General features: G+C 36.0%; 1 protein-coding gene across 1 annotated transcript in view; it reads left to right on the top strand.

The window, feature by feature from the left end:
- Positions 1–1018, top strand: part of LOC111089496 — a gene marked incomplete at its 3' end in the record, with an annotated part of 33894 nt that extends 32876 nt beyond the window's left edge. Inside the window, exon 5 of the mRNA XM_022402118.1 lies at positions 976–1018. Coding sequence (XP_022257826.1) covers positions 976–1018 — 43 coding nt within the window. The remainder of the gene's footprint in view (positions 1–975) is intronic.
- Positions 1019–1687: the final 669 nt, after the last annotated feature.

The following is a 1687-nucleotide window of genomic DNA, read 5'->3' on the forward strand; positions in this document are numbered from 1 at the left end:
AAACAGTTCTTATTATCTCGTGCTGTACCTGGTTTGATTCCGTCCTACATTATACAAAGCATATAAACAGTTCTTATTATCTCGTGCTGTACCTGGTTTGATTCCGTCCTACATTATACAAAGCATATAAACAGTTCTTATTATCTCGTGCTGTACCTGGTTTGATTCCGTCCTACATTATCCAAAGCATATAAGCAGTTCTTATTATCTCGTGCTGTACAAGCTAGCCTTTGAAGTTTCACATTGGACACACATATTCAAATACTCAAAGACAGACGGTTGTAAAAGACACTACATAAAGACACTACATCAAGACACTACCTAAAGACACTACATCAAGACACTACATCAAGACACTACCTAAAGACACTACATCAAGACACTACATCAAGACACTACATAAAGACACTACATATTTCGACGTTATTAATGTCATCTTATGTGTCGGACACTTTTAGTTGCATTAAAATACAACTTGTGTGGATGTAGGTTTGTTTGTTTGTAATTAAGCACAAAGCTACACAATGGGCTATCTGTGCTCTGCTGACCACGGGTATGGAAACCCAGTTTCTAGCGTTGTAAGTCCGCAGACATACCGCTGTGCCATTGGGGGGGCAAATGGATGTAGGAGATAAGTTTCAGTAAACTCTCGTGATAGTTTATAGTACGTGTAAATGTATCGTTAAAGTCATGGATATTATACTGACTGCCTCGAGACTGAGGTAATTTTATCCAGAGGATCGTAAAATCGGAATGAATTTAGGGTTACTGTTTTGTTATTTATGTTATAATGGTAAAGATGAAAAACGTGACGTTTCTAACACAAAAGAACATTTTTTAGATTGACGCTTTTTTTTTTCGGGAAGCTTACAAACTTTAAAAGCGAACAACACGTGTATTTGTTAATTTTTTATAGATAATGTTCTTTTCTGTGCCTCAAATATTTTCGTTCGTAATTATTTTTTTTTCACGTAGGTTTTCAACCCTCCACGGTCCCAGTCTGTCAAAGAATTATCAGGTAGGTTAATATTTACGTCTAGAAATAGTAGAAAAATGTTTACCTTCGTAAAGAAACGGCAGGTGGAGTTGTCTTGTGCAATGGAAAGAGTCAGAGAAGTAAAACTTAGAATTAAGTTGAAACACATGACGTGTTTTTTAGCCGCGGCATAGCGACTCATAGAATGGCTCTGAGTTTGTTTAGGACTCAGGAGATCAAACCGTTCCGATTCATGTCCAAGGCCTCATAGATTAATTTACTCAATTCTCGCCTAAAAGAATTTTAATGTGAGGGTAGGTTGGTAGAGATCCTGATGAGTAATAAAAATCGAATCGGGTATACGCGACCCCCACGCTTGGTATTGCAGGTGCACAGAAATATAACTAATAAAAGAAAAGAAAAAAAAAAGGTCTCACAGATTAACTTACTCTAATCCTGCCTAAAAGAATTTCAAGTGGCGCGGCTATTGAGGATTCCTTCTTGTTTATTGTCGGACTAGAAGCGTACGCTGTTAAAACTAAGCACATTTAACATGAAATTTGTTTTGACATGATTATATTTTGATTATTTGATTATAAGCCTACGCTGTTGGAACTAAGCAAAAGCAACACGAGCTAGTTGTTTGAAAATAAATAGCACCATGTTAAAATAAAAATATTACCATGTTAAAGTAAATATTACCATGTTAAA

The sequence above is a fragment of the Limulus polyphemus genome, unplaced genomic scaffold (assembly GCF_000517525.1).
Source record: "Limulus polyphemus unplaced genomic scaffold, Limulus_polyphemus-2.1.2 Scaffold6441, whole genome shotgun sequence".
NCBI classification, from domain to species: domain Eukaryota; kingdom Metazoa; phylum Arthropoda; class Merostomata; order Xiphosura; family Limulidae; genus Limulus; species Limulus polyphemus.